General features: G+C 48.7%; 4 protein-coding genes across 5 annotated transcripts in view; 3 read left to right on the top strand and 1 right to left on the bottom strand.

Annotated features, from left to right (window-relative positions):
- The window catches only part of LOC119843336 (butyrophilin subfamily 1 member A1-like), a 1,931,986-nt gene that overhangs the window by 1,197,874 nt on the left and 716,313 nt on the right, over window positions 1-17,799 (bottom strand). The window lies entirely within an intron of this gene.
- Window positions 1-17,799, top strand: part of LOC119843287 (zinc finger protein 850-like) — a 1,467,609-nt gene that overhangs the window by 1,324,240 nt on the left and 125,570 nt on the right. The window contains exon 8 of the mRNA XM_043496610.1: window positions 7,574-7,661. Within this exon, the coding sequence (XP_043352545.1) occupies window positions 7,574-7,661 (88 nt within the window). The remainder of the gene's footprint in view (window positions 1-7,573; window positions 7,662-17,799) is intronic.
- LOC119843319 (zinc finger protein RFP-like) overlaps window positions 1-17,799 on the top strand; it is a 555,398-nt gene that overhangs the window by 487,462 nt on the left and 50,137 nt on the right. The window lies entirely within an intron of this gene.
- On the top strand, window positions 9,100-12,482 carry LOC119843288 (zinc finger protein 850-like). Its single transcript, XM_043496700.1, has 3 exons — window positions 9,100-9,224; window positions 9,833-9,946; window positions 10,256-12,482. The coding sequence occupies exons 2-3, from the start codon at window positions 9,911-9,913 to the stop codon at window positions 12,179-12,181; spliced, it is 1,962 nt and encodes a 653-aa protein (XP_043352635.1). The 5' UTR covers window positions 9,100-9,224; window positions 9,833-9,910; the 3' UTR covers window positions 12,182-12,482.

Here is a 17,799-nt window from a genome sequence, read left to right as displayed (position 1 = left end):
GCCTGATGGGGAGCTGCAGTCAGTGCCCACAGTGGGGAGGCAGCCAGGACACGGGCAGAGGGGATCGCTGGGAGGGGGCAGACACGAGGGGGGTTTAAACAGAGCCCAGGGATGGGTTCATCTGGACCTACAGTTAACCAGAGGAACCCAGGGGCAAAGCTCTGACAGCTCCATGACCGGAGCTAGGGGAGCAGAGCTGGTGGCTCCTGCCCAGGGCTGGTAGCCAGGGAGCCTGGTGTGGAGACAAGAGACCAGCTCTGACCAATTTGCATCCGATGAAGTGAGCTGTAGCTCACGAAAGCTTCTGCTCTAATAAATTTGTTAGTCTCTAAGGTGCCACAAGTCCTCCTTTTCTTTTTGCGAATACAGACTAACACGGCTGCTACTCTGAAACCTGTGCCCGTCTGTTACCAGAGCGAGTCACACACACAGTGTCCCCGGCTCCCGTCACCCCGGGATCCTCTGGAACAACCCGAGTCTCCCTAGAAACCCCCCTTCTCCCCCCGCCCCGGGACCTGCACGTCTCCTTTCTGTCCCCCCATTGATGTAGGGCTTCTACGCAGGATACCTACATAGGGCTGGGAGAAGCTGCCAGTGGCGAGGGGAAGTTGGGCCCCTAGGGGGCTGCAGCGCGGTGGGTGGGTCGCTAGGACCCAGGAGCGGCTGGGGGGCGGCGCTGGGGGGCGGATCGCGGGGCTCAGGCCCGGCCGCAGGAAGTGACTCGCAGCCGCGGCGGCGACTCTGGCTCCCGGCGAGATCCCCGAGCCCCGGCGGCTGGTGCTGGGAGCCCGGAGCCCTGGCTGCAGCCGGGAGAGGGGAATCTCCAGCCGGGCCCTTCCCGCGGCTCCCCGGGAGCCTCCCCCAGGGCAGAGCCCCAGCCGGCCAGGGCCCCCTTCCCGGCCCGGCCCCTGCCCCGGGGGGCCCCGCTCGGAGGGAAGGTGAGAGAGACCCGCCCCCCCGTCACCCCCGGGCTGCAGGGGGAGGGTTTGGCCCCGGGCTGCTCCCCGCGGAGCCGGCTGCGATTCCCTGCCCCGGGCCCCGGAAAGCTGCCGCCAGCTCCGTGTGGGGAGCCGGCCGGGCCGTGCTGGGGGCAACACGTGGGGGCAGCCGGGCGGGATCTGAAGAGGGGCGTGGGGTGTAGATAAGAGGCATTGAAGGGGGGACAGGGAGGTGTGAGGGGGCAGGAGGTGGATTAAAGGGGATCCAGCGGCGGGATGAGATGGGGGGCAGTGGCAGTGGTTGCACTGAAGGGGGGATGGGCTGTTGCAGGGAATCAGGGTGTGGGGGGAATTATGGGGCTGAGGGGAATGAGGCTGGAATAGAGAGAAGATGTGGGGGGGTCACTGCGAGGGAAAGGGGGATGTGGGGCAGGGAGGCTGGAGGGAGAATGTGAGAGCAAGGGGAGACTGGCTGGAGGGAGAAGGAAGAGCCACAGAGCAAGGAGGGGGGTGGGGAAGGACACAAGGCAGCTCCCTCACCCCATGGAGTAGGAGAGGGGGCGGGGCTGCCCCTTCCAGGAGCAGGTGGCTGGGAATTTTTTTCCTGAACTGGTCACAGAAGCATTTTCGGGGTGGCTGGGCAGGGATCTAACCCCTCACCGCTCAGAAACTACAAAGCAAATATCCACAGGCAACCCCCTTCCTCCCCACAGACACACGGTGCTCCCAAGGTATTATTTGGTTTGTGTTTTTCAAGACAGAATCATGATTTGGGGGTCTGTCTCCTGAGTGTTCGAGGCTCCCCAGGGCCCTGGTCTGATTTCTGGAAGGATTCAGATCTCGGCCACACCGGAGTCAGACCGGAGTCACTGCTGGCTCTGGCAGGGGGTGAGTGCAGAGGGCCAATGAGATCAGCCTCTGCCTGCCTGTCCCAGGGTGGTGCAGGGCAGGGCCGGCTCTAGGCACCAGCCAACCAAGCATGTGCTTGGGGCTGCACTTCTCAAGGGGCCACGCTGCGGGGCGGGGCGGCACTTCTGAAGGGACGGCACTCCTTTTTTTTTTTTTTTTTTCTGCCTTGGGGCAGCAAAAAAACTAGAGCCGGCCCTTGTGCAGGGGGAGTCCAGGGCAATTCATTCATCAGCTGTTGCCACCAGAAGACTCTGGCTGTTGCTAAGTGGGAGGAGGAGGCTGGTGTGTGTCTCTCTCTGCTCAGGATACAGCTCTGGAGTTGAGCTGCCTGGATCAGAAGCTGCCTCCTGCATTTTGACCTGGGAACCCAAAGTGAGAAGCTGCTGCTTATCCAGCAGAGGCGTGACCTTTGTTAAAGCCCCCTCAGTGCCCAGGTCGGGCACTGTAGCAAATTGTTAACAGTAGCAGTTACTCATACCTAAGAACATTGTTCTTATTTGCTGACTTGTCCTAATTTGCTAAAACTTGACAGTGGCAAGGGATGGAACCATAAAGTAGTCTGCTTCCAAACGACCCTGCCTGGTGTACAGATGTATCAATTACCTCTTAATAGAGGATTGTAAAAAATAGTGAGGTCATTTAAACATTTATTTTGCAGTGTCACTTACTGTGCTAACAATGTAGCATCCTGATATTGATATTTCTGTGCAAGTGACCTGTGGGTTGGATTCATTGTAGTGGGATGCGGTACACATGGAGGATAATTTAAACTCTGGGCTGGTGTGATCTCTGACCATTACCGTTCATCAGCCCAGCGGGCAGGCCCAGAAAGCAATGCCCTTGTCCTGTTGCCTTGACTAAGAAAGGTTCCAATCAAAGGGAGGGTAGATTCCAGCCAGCTCCTGGGGTAATGTCTCATTGGCGATAAAAGGGCTTGTTCAGACAGAGATTTTGAAATCTGTAGGGTAAAGATGAGCCAGATGAGTTTGTCTTCATGCAGGTGTATTTTAGTCTCTGGGGGCTGTGTAGAAAGGAGAGAGAAGTATGGTGGATTTCCTATTTCCCTTACTGAGGGCCATCTATGCTCACCTGACATTTTTCCTGGCAGAAACAGTTCCCATCTATTTGTTACAGGGTCAAAATATGGCTGCCATCACACAGAGCCATTAATGGTGGTGGAGGTGAGAAGAGGGCCAAGAAATCCTTTCCCTCCCCAAACACTCCCATGCATGTGGAAGCCGCAATGTTGCTGCTGCCAAAATGCCCTGATGGAAAACGGGTGGGGGCAGAAGGCACTGCCAGCTGTGCTGAGCATCCCAGAGGAGCCATGCACTATGTGGAGTGTATGCTGCTACACCTATCTGTACTGGTGAGGGCAACCCTCACTCTCCAGTGTTCCTGGTGGCACCAGGGCTTCCCCTGGCTTCCACTAGCACAAACACCGCTCCTACCACCATTGCTTGAAGATGTATCACCTTCTCCTCCTCTGGAGGGGCGGGGGGAAGACCGATGATGGGTGAGATTGTTAGGGCGAAGATGGGCTGTATTGCACCATACTAAAAACTGAAAAATGTTTCACAACCATTTTATTAGCTTTAGCTCGTTTTTAAATCATCACACAAATTAAAGTTTGCTATACAAGCTGTCAAGGTTCCTTCCCCACTCTGAACTCTAGGGTACAGATGTGGGGACCTGCATGAAAGACCCCCTAAACTTATCCTTACCAGCTTAGGTTAAAAGCTTCCCCAAGCTACAAACTTTGCCTTGTCCTTGATCCGTATGCTGCCACCACCAAGCGTGTTAAACAAAGAACAGGGAAAAAGCCCACTTGGAGACGTCTTCCCTTACAATATCCCCCCAATCCCTACACCCCCTTTCCTGGGGAAGGCTTGATAAAAATCCTCACCAATTTGTACAGGAGAACACAGACTCAAACCCTTGGATCTTAAAAACAATGAAAAAGCAATCAGGTTCTTAAAAGAAGAATTTTAATTAAAGAAAAGGTAAAAGGATCACCTCTGTAATATCAGGATGGTAAATACCTTACCGGATTCAAAACATAGAGAATCCCTTTAGGCAAAACCTTAAGTTACAAAAAAAACCACAAAAACAGGAATATCCATTCCATCTAGCACAGGTTATTTTACAAGCCATTAAACAAAAGGAAATCTAACGCATTTCTAGTTAGATTACTTACTAACTAACAGAAGTTCTGAGACTGCCTTCCTGATCTGTTCCCAGTAAAAGCATCACACAGACAGACAAACCCTTTGTTTCCCCCTCCTCCAGCTTTGAAAGTATCTTGTCTCCTCATTGGTCATTTTGGTCAGGTGCCAGTGAGGTTATCTTAGCTTCTTAACCCTTTACAGGTGAAATGGTTTTGCCTCTGACCAGGAAGGATTTTATAGCACTGTATACAGAAAGGAGGATACCCTTCCCTTTACTTTTATGACACAAGTCTACTATGAAGCACTATATCTACATCCTTCTTGTTTTCTTGTTGTAATTTTGCAAACTCTGTTAATGAACTTCTTGAATGCAGGGCAATCATTTTTGGAGGCCTCTCATGTGTCAGATACTTCCTTCCTTCAAGATATGCTCATGATCAGGCAGAAGGCGACTTCTTTCCGAACACAAAATTCTATTCAATGAGGAAAAAGAACACTCAGCTGTACCTGTTGTGACTGAGAGTAGGAAGAGGTGAATTCCTACTTCTTTCATCCCAGGAAACACAGCACAAAAATTGGGTCGAACCATTAGTGATGATGAAGTTGAAATCAAATCTTCATTTGTTCATCATGTGATATTCCACTCTGTCTCTATTCTGTCCTGATCACAGGGCAGCCCCATCGCTGGGAGTGCCTCACTCCACTCAACTGTCAGTGTTTTATAAAACAGGCATCTGTAAAAGCTACGTAGAGGTTGATAGAATCCAAAAGTTGTTGTTGTAGAGATGTAAGAATCAAGTCAATGTACTTTACTTTTCAGCTGGACAGTGCACTTAACATAGGCCCCCAGTTTGTAGCATGTGGTATCTCTTGCTTAAAGAGAAAGTATGATGTGACAGCCATGTTCGCATAAACTGGTGTGTCTCCAGCATTCTTAACACCTCACTAAGTTCTTTTCAAATTGGCTTTGGCAATGAGGCTTATGAGGCTTTCTGCATGTCGATGCAGTCCAGAGAATTGGTGTTTTGCATCCTTTTCACATGGTTTGTCAGCATTGGCTTTGCTGATCAGTCTGGCAAACCAAGCTCCTCCACTTTCTCTATAAATCCATGGAATGCTCACATCTTGAATACTGCGTGCAGTGCTGGTCGCCCCATCGCAAAAAAGATACACTGGATTTGGAAAAGGTACAGAGAAGGTAACTAATATGATGAGGGGTATGGAACAGCTTCCATAGGAGGAGAGATGAAAAAGACTGGGACTTTTCAGCCTGAAAAAGAGGACGAAGAGGGAATATGATAGAGGTCTATAAAATCTTGACTGGTGTGGAGAAAGTGAATAAGCTCCCTCAAGTAACCAAGAACAAGGGGTCACCCAATGACATTAATAGGCAGCAGGTTTAAAACAAACAAAAGGAAATACTTCTTCACACTGTCAACCTCTGGCACGGTTTGCCGGGGGGGGGGGGGGGGGGGGGGTTTGTGAAGGCCAAAACTAGAACAGGATTCAAAAAAGACCGAGATCAGTTCATGGAGGATGTGTCCATCAATGGCTATTAGCCAGAATGGGCAGGGATGCAACACCGTGCTCTGAGAGCCTCTTGTTTTCCAGAAACTGGGAGTGGATGACAGGGGATGGTCATTCAAGAATTGCCTGTTCTGTTAATTCCCTTTGAAGCCTTTGGCATTGGCCACTGTTGGAAGACAGAGTACTGGGCTAGATGGACCATTGGTCTGACCCAATATGGCCGTTCTTAAGTTCTTATGTAAAAAATAATTATAATATAATAAAAATGTTTAGTACAGAAACTCCCAACACCAGCCAAAATTGATCACTGGGGCACCACAGCTCTGTCTGCTGGATACCTCGGCAGAGTAGGTGAGTTCATGTAAATACAGTCTGGTTCTGAAGCCTTCCCCCTACCACTGGCTCATCACTAGCTGTCAGGGGAGAGCTCATTCACCCCTTGCTTATTTTAAATTATAAGGTTGGCCAACATTGCTGAAACCAATGCACCGACATTGTCAGAAAAAACAACGGCTGTGTGAGGAAGCCACTCTTTGTTCAGACTTTTCAAACCTATTATACTTTCAGGTACAAGTATTTTATCAGACACTGTATGTGTATTTTAAAGTGTGTATTAATGTGTCAATTTCTATTCAAATTTCCAACCAATGACTAATTGGCAACACTGAGGGTAACTAGTTGATCACTGCGGGGAGGGGGGAGGGAAGTCCCTTTTTCACTGAATTAAGTCTGCTGCAGCACCTTCGTAGGTTACATCAGACAGAGAGGAGCTCCAGGGGCTCGTCATTGGGATACTTGTGCCTTTAAGAGCACAGCCCTGGGAAGCCCATGCTGACAGGAGCTGTCTGTGAAAGGAGAAATAAAAAAGACCCTCTTTCCCCCCACCCACCCTATTTTTGGAAACACTGGTGTCTCAGTCCACTGGGGTAACTCTTACCCCATCTGCCCCTGCCTCTGCCAGGGTTTTACCCTCTGTCAGCGCCTTACCCCTGGGCTTAACCCCAGCTCCTTCTCCCCATTCTTGATTTTGGCCTTCAGCCCCTATCCTAACCCTGCTTCCAGCTGCTTGACCCCCCCCCCGACCAATGAATTTTTGCCCTCTGCTCAGAATCTGGCCAACACCCCCCCCCCCCCCGATTTGCCCCCTTTCCTCCTTTTTAACCCCTGTAAAAACAGTCTGCAGAATCTTATGGCTAATAAGGGCAGGGTGAAGGGCAGTGACTTCAGCAGATGTTACTGAGCGTGCTCAGTTCATGTACATGCTCAGTGCACCCTAAGTAGCAAATTCCTACAGGGAGCAGTTTCTGTTCCTCCACGTGGCAGGACAGTGACTCTGCACAAAGGGCCCCTTTCAGGGACCTGCTGGCGAGTTTGAACTACAGGAGGGAGGGGCTCCCCGTGTGTCTGTGAGTCCCAGAGCTGCTGTCCTCATGGATACTGCTGAGGTTCAAACCCCTGTTAGCAGTGTCAGTGGCTGATCTCCCTAAGGAGAGCAAAGGCCCATGTCAATGGAGCAGTCACCAGTTCTCCAGGGAGAGGGAAGATGATAAAAAAGAGAGTGGAGAGACTGGAAGGAGCAGCAGGAAGAGAAGTTCCCAGACCTGCCCAGATCCATTCCCTGCATTATCCTGGGCAGACTGACTCTCCTGGGCACAAGGAGAGGAGCTGAGAGAGGAAAAAGCCAATTGCTGACTGCCTGGAATCACTGCAGTGCTTGTAGAGTGGGGGGACAGGCACTGCCTTCGGGGACAGTGTTGGAGGGAATCCCCAAAAATGGCTTCTCTGATTCTGCTCTTTTTCCAGCATTTGGCTCAGAGACACTGTTACAGGGAGAGTTTCAAAGTGTCCCGGTGGGTTCAGTTCTGCTGGGAGGGGGTTGGCATGGGTGGTAATAACGTAACTGGGTTTCTTCCCAGCATGGCAAAGTCCAGAGCATTTGACTCAAGGGAAAGAGCTTGGGGGGGAATTGGGGTGCGAAATGGACTCAAGCCCCTTCTGAAACCTCCCCCATCGCCCCTCTCACCCTGACAGGCTGAAGAATCACGTCCAGATTTCGCTCCAGATCAACCCATCTTCCAGGAGAAAGGGAAGGGAAATGGCTGTGATGGAGCCAGCTCAGGTAGGGGATTTTAAGGGAGCTGCTGGGGGGGAGGGGGTGGAAGGGAGAGGCAGGGAGGAAACAGGGTGTGATAAACCTGCTGTTAGGGGCCTTACTCCTTCACCCACTTACTTCCCTAGTCCTTGTCACATGAACAGAGAGCAACAATACCCAAAGTCCAAAGGTGCAAACAGTTCGATGTTTATTGGGGTGAACTTCCAGCAAGCTTCATTCCAGTTTCCTTCCTTAGTGTCCCCCTTCCCAGCTCTGACAACACAGAGCCTTACCTGTGTCCCTGTTTCCATTTCTGCTCTTAGCTAAACATGATTCCCATTCCTCCCCCTTCCTGATTGACTGCAGACTATATAGTAAAACTTGAGTTCTGCTTAGCTATACCTTAACCAATCATTTTCCTGAAATTTAACTAACCAATCCTAACATATTATAACATGATTATGTAACCAATTATATCCCACCACCTTAATTAGTTTACACCCATCAAAATTAATCATACAGCAGTCAGAAACAATCACAGAACCAGACAGAGACCATGCAAATAAACAATAGCAAAGTGGGAACTATAATGACAAAACAATACAGAAGTGAGGATTTCACATCCCAGCTATTGATAAGTGAGTTCTTGCCAGACAGGATGTTATCAAACTAAGGTTCCTTTTACATTTTCTAGGCACTTCCCTTTCTCTGGAGGCGATAGGCACTATCAGGACAGGATTGTATCCTAACAGCCCAATAACACCTTATTTCAATGTGACTAGTCTGGAATGTGAGGATGTGACCGGTTGCTTCCCAGCTTATGGCTGCCTCTGCTGCTTAGCCAAAGGCCTTAGCCTAAGAACAGGGCCTCAGACTGTCACAGTAAGAGGAGGCTCTTACACCCGCAGACAGTGATTTTGATTCTTTCTTTTATATCTCTAGAACTAGCCAAGTGATAAGAATACACCTAAATTCTGAGAGTATAGGTTTTTACAGCCAGACCTGCATATCTATATCCTAACACCTGCTGATTTTCTGAATAGGCCCATTGGCAGCAGGGGAACTTTCCTCATTTATGAAACAGGAAACAGGGCTTGGAACATTTTCCAGACTCCCAGTGCTGGAGCCTGACCCCACTGGCCAGAGGCTGCTGTGAAATACGAAGGGAAACTGTCAGGATTCCTGTCCCTGTCCCCGGCTCAGAGCTCTGCTTCCCGTATCTGCCTGTGGCTGGCAGGCGTGTGGGAAATGAGAAGACCCTGCCCTGCTCTGTGTGCTGGGGGGACAAGGAGCTCTCACTTTCTGCTCACCCCCTGAAGCCACATGGCTGCTGCAGGATGGGAGAGGGATTCTGCTATTCTGGCCCTCCCAGAGCTTTTTTTTTTCTTTTTCTTCCTTTCCCATGACTAGTGGGATTGTGAATGGAGCAGCAGGTGCTGAGTGGGGGACTCTTGTTGTTTCAGATGCCGGTGACCTTCGAGGAGGTGGCTGTGTATTTCACCCAGGGGCAGGGGGCTCTGCTGGACCCCGGTCAGAGAGCCCTCTACAGGGACGTAATGCAGGATAACTATGAGACGGTGACCTCGCTGGGTAAGCGATTCCCGTCCTCTCGGTTAATGGAAAGCGTAGGGCCTGCATTTCTGACTCTGGTTGCGTTCTTCCTTGGTCAGTTAGATTGGAGGAGAATTTGTCCCATAGTCCGTAGCTGTGGCGAGAGAGACTTGCATCTCTGTACCCTCTCCAATGGGACCCACAGTGTCAAAACCTAATGGACATGCTAAACCATTCCCACCCACCCCCAGCTTTCAGTGGGGCAGAACTAATGAATTGTCCTGTCTGTTATTTCTCATTCACACACAGCATCTCTGTTCACCTCCCTTCTTGGGTCTAGCTCTCGCCATGGGGAGGGCTCTGGGCTCTGCAGGTTTAGAAGGAGGCAGGGGTTTAACTCTCGAGCTGTGTATTTGTCAGCAAGGCCCGCAGAATGCACGGATCCTGCAAACTCCTAGTGAGGGTGTGACAATTCCCCTCACCTCCCCAGCTGTCTGCCTCTTCCAAGGGTGCTCAGTGACCATGTTCCCGTCCCCTTGGATTCCACGTTCCCACAACACAGCATGGGACATGGAATGCCCTTTGTGACAGATTCTCTCTCAATCCTTCATGCACCCTGATCTGGTCTGATTTCATCCCCTGCGCAGGGTTTCCCATTCCAAAACCTGAGCTGATCGCCCAGCTGGAACGAGGGGAAGAGTTGTGGGTCCCGGATCTCCAGGCCTATGAGGAAAGAGAGATCCCGAGAGGCACCCGCACAGGTGAGGACTGACACAGAAACCATTTGGTGAATGAAGGAAAAAATTGAGAATCCCAAAAGTGTGGTATGAGTAAGCGCCCTCTGTTCTTCCTCAATTCAGCCAGGGCAGGGCCATTGTCAGCAGATATCGCTCACGCCATTCCACCCACCCTGTTAGCTGCTGGAGTTTCCTTCCCAACTTTCCTTCCCTGTGAGTATTTGGGTGCGATGTGGAGTCAAAATCCAATTGCTTATTCTTCAAAACTTTCGTGTGTTGGGTTTTCCCTCTGTGCCATTCCTCTTTCTCCCCAGTATAATGACTCCTGTCTGGATTGTCTCTCTCCCAGCAGGTGCTAAGAGAGTGAGTGAGAATGAGGATGGGAATCATCATGAGGACGTTCCAGGGGAAGCTGATGAATCTATTATATGTGGTGGAGGACACAAGGATCCCACAGCCCAGCAGAGAAATCCTAATGAAGAGAAACCCTATCAGTGCCTCGAATATGGGAAAGGATTCATTCTGAGATCACACCTTGTGACACATCAGACAATCCACACTGGAGAGAAACCCCTTCAATGCTTGGACCATGGCGAAAGCTTCAATAATCGCTCAGACCTGAATAACCATGGGAGACACTACACAGGCGAGAAACCCTCTCAATGCCTCAAGTGCTGGAAATCTTTCTACTCGAAGTCAGCACTAATTGGACATCAGAGAACCCACACAGGAGAGAGACCCCATAAGTGCTTAGACTGTGGGAAAAGTTTCACACAGAAATCAGGCCTTGTTATACATCAGAGAATCCACACAGGAGAGAGACCCCATAAGTGCTTGGACTGTGGGAAAAGTTTCACACAGAAATCAGGCCTTGTTACACATCAGAGAATCCACACAGGAGAGAGACCCCATAAGTGCTTAGACTGTGGGAAAAGTTTCACACAGAAATCAGGCCTTGTTACACATCAGAGAATCCACACAGGAGAGAGACCCCATAAGTGCTTAGATTGTGGGAAAAGTTTCACACACAAAACAGGACTTGTTACACATCAGAGAATCCACACAGGAGAGAGCCCCCATAAGTGTTTAGACTGTGGGAAAAGTTTCACACACAAAACTGGCCTTGTTACACATCAGAGAATCCACACAGGAGAGAGACCCTATAAGTGCTTGGACTGTGGGAAAAGTTTCACGGAGAAATCAGGCCTTGTTAAACATGGGAGAATCCACACAGGAGAGAGACCCCATAAGTGCTTGGACTGTGGGAAAAGTTTCCTACACAGATCTTCCCTTGTTTCACATCAGGCAATCCACACAGGAGAGAGACCCCATAAGTGCTTGGAATGTGGGAAAAGTTTCATACAGAGATCTGCCCTTGTTTCACATCAGGCAATCCACACAGGAGAGGTTCCCTATAAGTGCTTAGATTGTGGGAAAAGTTTCACATGGAGATCTGCCCTTGTTTCACATATGAGAACCCACACAGGAGAGAAACCCCATAAGTGCTTGGACTGTGGGAAAAGTTTTATACAGAGATCTGCCCTTGTTTCACATCAGGCATCCCACACAGGAGAGAGACCTTATAAATGCCTCTACTGTGGAAATGGTTTCCTTTGGAAGTCAGACCTTATAAGACATCAGAGAATCCATACAGGCGAGAGACCCCATAAGTGCTTAGACTGTGGGAAAAGTTTCACACAGAAATCGGTTCTTGTAACACATCAGAAAACCCACACAGGAGAGAGACCCCATAAGTGCTTGGACTGTGGGAAAAGTTTCAAGGATAAATCAGGCCTTGTTAAACATGGGAGAATTCACACAGGAGGGAGACCCCATAAGTGCTTAGACTGTGGGAAAAGTTTCATATGGAGGTCAGGCCTCTTTAAACATCAGAGAATCCACACGGGAGAGAGACCCCATAAGTGCTTGGACTGTGGCAAAAGTTTCACATTGAGATCAGATCTTATAAGACATCAGAGAATCCACACGGGAGAGAGACCCTATAACTGCTTGGATTGTGGCAAAAGTTTCATATGGCGGTCAGGCCTCTTTAAACATCGGAGAATCCACACGGGAGAGAGACCCCATAAGTGCTTGGACTGTGGCAAAAGTTTCACATTGAGATCAGACCTTATAAGACATCAGAGAATCCACACGGGAGAGAGACCCTATAAGTGCTTGGACTGTGGGAAAAGTTTCACACTGAGATCACACCTCATTAAACATGGGAGAATCCACACAACATTTAAACTTCTGTGACCCATGGCCAGAAAGGGTGAAGCAACGTGCAGGTTAATTGATCTAGATTCAGCCTTTAGAGACATGCTTCTAAGTGTGTAAATGGTATTTAGGGCCATTGCATGTTCTATAGGCTTGAGCTTTGAAATGTAAACTTGTATTCCTAAAGAATTGGAAGATGGTAACAGTAATAGTCTCTATTTACCTATATCTTGTTAGAGGTTAACAATGTAATCCAATAGTTCCTCTCTAGGGCTGTATTCTGTTAACTTGGAGATCAAAAGGAAATATTAACATTTAGATAAAACTTAGGTGTAATAATGTCCTTGTCTGCATATCTCTAAAGTTTGTGGTAAACAGTTCATGAACTGCTTAATTTGGCTCCCAAGGACCCAGCTGCCCATCTCTCGGGTAAGGATCCAGCAGCAGCCGAGCATCAGCTGGTCAGTGACCCTCTGGCTCTGCCTGGCCTAAGCAAACCACAGACAAAGGAGCAGAAGCCCCGTTCAGCCCCTCCTCCCTTCTGCAGCCCTGGCTGCTGAGCTGATGGGCCACAGATGCGGGAAGGGAGAGAGAGAAACTTCTCCAGAGGCTCCCTCTGCCTGGCTGAAGTTCCCCCCCTCTCCCTTCCCCTCCCCCTCCCAGCCAGGATCCCCCTGCCATGGAGATGAGGAGAAGGACTGTCATAACCATACAGCTAAGGGTAGCCTAGAATTCCTCCTTACCTGTAAGGGGTTAAAAAGCTTATGTAACTTGGCTGGCACCTGACCAAAAAAACCAATAAGGGGAGAAAATACTTTTAAATCTGAGGGGAGAGAAGGCTTTTTTGTCTGTGTGATGCCTCTGCTGGAGACAAATCAAGGAAGCAAGCAATCCAACTCCTATAGAGTTAGTAAGTAATTTAGCTAGAAAATGCATTAGATTTTCATTTGTTTTTGGCTTGTGAAATTCTCTGTGCTGGAGGGAATGTATATTCCTGTTTTGGGTTTTTTGTTTTTTTTTTAACTTTAAGGTTTTGCCTAGAGGGGTATTCTTTATGTTTTGAAGCTAATTGCCTGTGAGATTATCTTCCATCCTAATCTTACAAGGCTAGTTCTTTTTTTTTTGTTTTGTTTTGTTTTGTTCTTCTGATAAAGTTCTGTGGTTTTAAAAAAAAATCTGGAGTTTTTAGGGTCCTAAAAACCCAAGGCTGGTCAGTGCTCATCTTGTTTATTCTCAAGCCTCCCCAGGAAAGGGGTGTAAGGCTTGGGGGGATATTTTGGGGGAACAGGAACTCCAAGTGGTCCTTTCCCTGATCCTTTGTTAAATCACTTGGTGGTGGCAGCGTACCGAATCCCAAACACACACACAAAAATTGTGCCTGGGAAAGTTTAACCTAAACTGGTAGAAATAAGCTCAGGAGGTCTTTCATGCAGGTCCCCACATCTGTACCCCAGAGTTCAGAGTGGGGAAGGAACCTTGACATGGTGGGAGAGGTGGGATCATTTTGAACCAAAAGCACAAACTGAAGAGGTTTTCTGTTAGCTGAAAACAGCTACAGGTTCTGTCTCTTTGCCTGGAGGTAGAGGTATTCGATTACAGCCAGGGAATTCACAAGCTGGCCTTTTTTTTCTTTCTAACTCTCGGGTATAGCTAGGTTAAACACACAAAGGCCAGGGTGACAAAAAGCAATGTCGGACAAAAACTGGATTTAGCCAAACTGAAAGCAGAAGAGAAAGAAAAGGAACATAAAAGACTGATTGAATTAAAACAACTCAAGAAAGACGTTGCTGAAAGAAAAAAGAAAGCCACAAAGGCTGCCCACAGGAAAGCGATGGAGGCAGAGGCGAAACACGTGGAGGTGGAGATGGAGGTGAAACGCTTAGATCTGGAAAACACTAAGATGGGTTCACTGGATAACCCTAACAATCCTTCCCCAAAAATCCACAAATGGGAGCGACTATGTCCACAGTATAATGAATCCAGTAATATTGCTGAATATTTCCTCACCTTTGAGAGACTGTGCACACTCCATGCAATTCCTGATGCTCACAAGATGACCACATTGGTAGCAAAATTGACTGGAAGAGCTCTGGACATATTCAACAAGATGCCTATTGATGAGGCTTCTGACTATAATAAATTCAAGAATTTGGTTTTGAAACAATTTCAAGTTACACCTGAAACTTAGAGCAAAATTTAAGCCCTTAGAGGGCCTGGACTAAGTAATGTGGCTTATGTAAACCAGATAAAGGATCTGTTAGATAAGTGGGTCAAAGGAAGGGGTATAACTAGCTTTGAAAGAGTGTGTGATTTGATGACTCAGAAACAATTCCTAAATATGACCAATGATAATATAAAACAGTGGGATAAGAAAATGGACTCAGCGGAAAGTCTTGCTTTGTATGTTGACCAATACGAGCAGTCCCAGACCGCCAAAGAGGCGGGGCAAATGGAAAAAAAAACGGGTGGAGGGAGCAGAAAGGAACAACCCTGGTCACGGTTTAAGCGAACACCAGAAAAGACACCCTCAGACCACGCCCTACTACCAGGGGCCACCCAAGGCCCCCAACTACACCCCAAGGAAAACCCCAGACACCTTATCGTCCAACCACACCGTTCTTCAGCAACCCACCTCACCCCAGTGAGCAGTCAGCTGGGCGATGTTTTAAATTTAACGAGCCGGGGCATGTAAAGGCCAACTGCCCCAAGAACGCCTACAGATTATAGTTCATTGCACCAGTCACAGCAAAGGTCCTCAGGCCCAGATGCCTCCCAGATACCCTCAGAGTGAAGGAAAACTGAGTGTGGGTGGGAAGAAGGTTACAGCATGAAGGGACACTGGAGCACAAGTGTCTGCTATCCACCAGTCCTTAGTGGACCCCAACTTAATCGACGCAGAGACCCAAGTAATGGTTCAACCCTTCAAGTCCAACTTATTTGACTTGCCTTCAGCCAAGTTGCCTGTCCAGTATAAGGGCTGGACTTTTGCAGTCTATGATGATTATCCCATTCCCATGCTGCTGGGGGAAGACTTGGCCAGTCATGTGAAGCTAGCCAAGAGGGTGGGAATGGTCACCCACAGCCAGGCTAAGCAAGCTGTCACACCTAGCTCTGTTCTTGAGACTTCTACAAGGGCCCAGTCCGTGTTACCAAAGACCCAAACGGAGTCAGTCCCAGAACCGGAACCGGTGAAGCCAACCGCACCAGAACCATTGCCAGCACTGAATCCAGCGCTTGCAACCCCAACACCAGAGGGCACCACCAAGCCTGCACTGGAAGCGGAAGCAGGTAAACCTACACAAGAGGCTCAGCCAGAGCCTGAACACCCAACATAGTGCACCAGTGGAGAGTGGTCCACAGTCAGTGGAAACAGCCCCATCACCTGCATCACTTACAGAGAGACCAAGCCCAGGTCCACAATCCAGTGAGGAACTAATGTCTCCAGCATCAAGGAAACAGTTCCAGGCCGAACAGGAAGTGGATGAAAGCCTCCAGGGAGCTAGGATGGCGGCACAGAGTAACCCACTTCCTCTCAGCTCTTCTAATCGATCCCAGTTTGTTGTAGAAAAATAACTTTTATACCAGAAAACACTTTCTGGTGGACACCAGGAAAACTGGCATCCTCAAAGACAGTTGGTAGTTCCAACTAAGTACCAGGTAAAGCTCTTGAGCTTAGCCCACAATCATCCTAGTGGCCATGTTGGGGTGAACAGAACCAAAGACCGGTTGGGAAAGTCCTTCCACTGGGAGGGAATGGGCAAGGATGTTTCTGCCTATATCCGGTCTTGTGAGGTATGCCAAAGAGTGGAAAAACCTCAAGACCAGGTCAAAACCCCTCTCCAGCCACTCACCATAATTAAGGTTCCATTTCAGCAAGTAGCTGTGGATATTCTGGGTCCTTTCCCGAAAAAGACACCCAGAGAAAAGCAGTACATACTGACTTTCATGAATTTTGCCACTCGATGGCTGGAAGCAGTAGCTCTAAGCAACACCACAGCTAAAAGTGTGTGCCAGACCTAACAGACATTTTTGCCAGGGTAGGTTGGCCCTCCAACATCCTTACAGATTCGGGAACTAATTTCCTGGCAGGAACCATGAAAAACCTTTGGGAAGCTCATGCGGTGAACCACTTGGTTGTCATCCCTTATCACCATCAAACAAATGGCTTGATGGAGAAGTTTAATGAAACTTTGGGGGCCATAATACGTAAATTTGTAAATGAGCACTCTGATAATTGGGACCTAGTGTTGCAGAAGTTGCTCTTTGCCTACAGAGTTGTACCACATCCCAGTTTAGGGTTTTCACCAGTTAAACTTGTATATGAGCGCAAGGTTAAGGGGCCATTACAGTTGGTAAAACAGCAAAATGGGAGGGGTTTACGCCTTCTCCAGCACCTAACATTCTGAACTTTGTAACCAACCTACAAAACACCCTCTGAACCTCTTTAGCCCTTGCTAAAGAAAATCTAAAGGATGCGCAAAAAGCCTGCTATGATAAACATGCCAGAGAGCGGTCCTTCAAAGTAGGGGACCAGGTCATGGTCTAGAAGGCGCTCCAGGCCCATAAAATGAAAGCATTGTGGGAAGGGCCATTCATGGTCCAAGAGCGCCTGGGAGCTGTTAATTATCTCATAGCATTCCCCATCTCCAACCAAAAGCCTAAAGTGTACCATATTAATTCTCTAAAGCCTTTTATTCCCAGAGCATTAAAGGTTTGTCAGTTTACAGCCCAAGGAGGAGATGACGCTGAGTGGCGTGAAGGTGTCTACTACGAAGGGAAAAGTGCTGGTGACGTGAAAGAAGTGAACCTCTCCATGACCCTTGGGCGTATGCAGCGACAGCAGATCAAGGAGCTGTGGACTAGCTATGTGCCGATGTTCTCAGCCACCCCAGGACTGACTGAACGGGCATAACACTCCACTGAAACAGGTAATGCTCACTCAATTAGAGTCCAACCTTACCGGGTGTCTCCTCAAGATAAAACTGCTGTGGAAGGGGAGATCCAGGGTATGCTACAGGTGGGTGTGATCCGCTCCTCTGACAGTGCATGGGCATCTCCAATGGTTCTAGTTCCCAAACCAGATGGGGAGATATGTTTTTGCTTGGACTACCATAAGCTAAATAGTGTAACTCGCCCCGACAACTATCCAATGCCACACACAAATGAACTATTGGAGAAATTGGGACGGGCCCAGTTCATCTCTACATTAAACTTAACTAAGGGGTACTGGCAGGTACCGCTAGATGAATCCGCTAAGGAAAGGTCAGCCTTCACTACCCATGTCGGGCTGTATACATTCAATGTGCTCCCTTTTGGGCTGCAAAATGCACCCGCCACCTTCCAAAGACTTATACATGGTCTCCTAGCAGAATTGGAAGAATATACAGTCACCTATCTGGACAATGTGGCCATATTTTCTGATTCATGGGCAGAACACCTGGAGCATCTACAACAGTTTTCAAGCGCATAAGGGAGACAGAACTAACTGTTAAGGCTAAGAAGTGTCAAATAGGCTTAAACAGAGTGACTTATCTGGAACACCAGGTGGGTCAAGAAACTACTAACCCCCTACAGGCCAAAGTGAATGCTATCCAAAAGTGGCCTGTCCCAAAGTCAAAGAAACAGGTCCAGTCCTTCTTAGTCTTGGCCGGATATTA

This window comes from Dermochelys coriacea, chromosome 14 (genome assembly GCF_009764565.3).
Source record: "Dermochelys coriacea isolate rDerCor1 chromosome 14, rDerCor1.pri.v4, whole genome shotgun sequence".
Taxonomy (NCBI): domain Eukaryota; kingdom Metazoa; phylum Chordata; order Testudines; family Dermochelyidae; genus Dermochelys; species Dermochelys coriacea.
Note: the sequence above shows the minus strand (reverse complement) of the source record. Positions and strands in the feature narration are given on the sequence as shown.

Coding starts and splice junctions, on each gene's coding strand:
- LOC119843288 (XM_043496700.1), top strand. CDS start 9,911: ATGAGGAAAGAGAGATCCCGAGAGGCACCCGCACAG. Junction 9,947..10,255: donor CCCGAGAGGCACCCGCACAG/GTGAGGACTGAC, acceptor ACTCCTGTCTGG/ATTGTCTCTCTCCCAGCAGG.